This window comes from Oratosquilla oratoria, chromosome 44, assembly GCF_046742065.1.
Source record: "Oratosquilla oratoria isolate Oo_2021 chromosome 44, ASM4674206v1, whole genome shotgun sequence".
NCBI lineage: Eukaryota > Metazoa > Arthropoda > Malacostraca > Stomatopoda > Squillidae > Oratosquilla > Oratosquilla oratoria.
In genome coordinates this window covers 12,273,285-12,274,909 of record NC_134820.1, presented here as the reverse complement: position 1 = coordinate 12,274,909, position 1,625 = coordinate 12,273,285, and the positions used below count along the sequence as shown (strand labels likewise).

At 49.5% G+C, this 1,625-nt stretch overlaps 1 protein-coding gene across 1 annotated transcript in view; it reads right to left on the bottom strand.

The window, feature by feature from the left end:
- Nucleotides 1-1,355, bottom strand: part of LOC143022278 (uncharacterized) — a 2,157-nt gene extending 802 nt beyond the window's left edge. The window contains exons 1-2 of the mRNA XM_076180421.1: nucleotides 1,245-1,355; nucleotides 1-970 (exon numbers count right to left, since the gene is read on the bottom strand). The exon at nucleotides 1-970 is cut by the window's left edge and continues 35 nt beyond it. Coding sequence (XP_076036536.1) covers nucleotides 1-970; nucleotides 1,245-1,355 — 1,081 coding nt within the window. The remainder of the gene's footprint in view (nucleotides 971-1,244) is intronic.
- Nucleotides 1,356-1,625: the final 270 nt, after the last annotated feature.

Below are 1,625 nucleotides of genomic sequence, written 5' to 3'. Positions count from 1 at the left end.
TGTCTATCGGTGGATCAGGAACTGCCACCTGAGCACCATCAAGGGAAAATTGTCCATTTGGAGGGTCACCCATGAGTAACTGCTTAAAGTATTTGGCAAAGGGGCTACAATTTTCCACACCTGACACTAGTTCGACGTCAGCTGTTCGGATTGTGCTCCTCTGGGGCACAGATTTGGAGCAGAATTTCTCTAGGACTCGGTAAGCAGGTCTGTGGCCATTTGCATTAAAATGACCCTCGGCATTCTCAACGATTCCCCTGATATACCTCTCCTTATCTATTCTCATGAGAGCTCTAGTTTGCCATTCTTGCGTCCTGTGTTCATCCAGGTCCCCAGCCATTGTGACAGCACGGCCTAACTTTATACTCTTCAGTGTCTCCCACGACGCCACACCACTCCTAGGCCTTGGGCGCTCTTCAACGCAGTGCTCGGCCGCATTCAGAGTTCCATGTTTAAAAATGTCCCCCAGTTCTTCAGGCTCCTCAAGAGAGTCATGTACTTCAAACCAATTAGAGATTGGTACCGCATATTCCTGGGCACACACATCATCCCGGAGTTTCTCTAGATGAAACTCAGGTAGATTACATCTCGGTATTCTCCTGGATTTGATACGCAGTCTGAGTGTTGCGACCACAAGTCTATGATCAATCCCAAATAATTCAGCACTTCGATAAACCCTGCATTTTTGTAGGATCTTCCAATGAGTGCTAACAAATATGTGATCGATCTCCTGAGCCACTCCTCCGGCATTACTATACCATGCCCATCGGTGTGGCTCTCGTCTCTGGAGCCAGGAACTAGCAATCCTCAGCCTTCTGGACTTTGCAAAGTTCAGAAGGAGAGAAATGTTTATGTTCCTGATTCCAGAACCATGGGGACCAATACATACTTCATAGCCAGCTCTGTCGGGGTCAGCAACCACATTAAAGTCGTCCAAAATAATAAGCGTGTCTCGTGGCGGGCAGGTCAACTGCAAATTCAAGCTTGGCATAAAATATTTCTTTCTCTTCAAGGTTATATACCTCAATAAGAGCATACATTGCAGTGGGAGAAATGAAATCCAAGGCTTGCTTCAGCCTCACCAGCACCATACGCTTATCAACAGGAGTAACCTTAACAACGATGTGCTGTAGTCGATTAGATATCCCTGCAGCTACTACCGCAAGGTGGGTCCCAACGGTTTGGCCCGATCAAAAGTAGGTTTAACCCTCACTATTGATCTCGCCGTTGCCTAGTCTTCTCACCTTTGAGAGAGCCACTATATCTAGTCTAAGCTTCCTGAGCTCCTCCGATGAAAAGGGTAGTCGGTCGTCCTGAGAGGAAGAATGTTCCAGGCGTCCACGCGGAGAACCCATAGGAGGTTCACCCCGGGCCTGGCTTGACGTGTTAGTGCCTCATTTTCAACACCCCGGCACCCCGCACAGCGGGTTTGGTGATTTTGACGGGGATGACAGCCATGGACCGTGCGGGGTCGGCCTAGGTGGTAGCTGCTTGACTCTGGGCGTGCCTGACACACATATGCAAGTCAGTCAGCCCATCCGATTTCCCTCTGCGATCCAAGAGGGGTCACCCGTCCTGGCCTGAATAGAGGACCAAAGAGGTGTGTTGCTAGTCCCAGTGTGGCA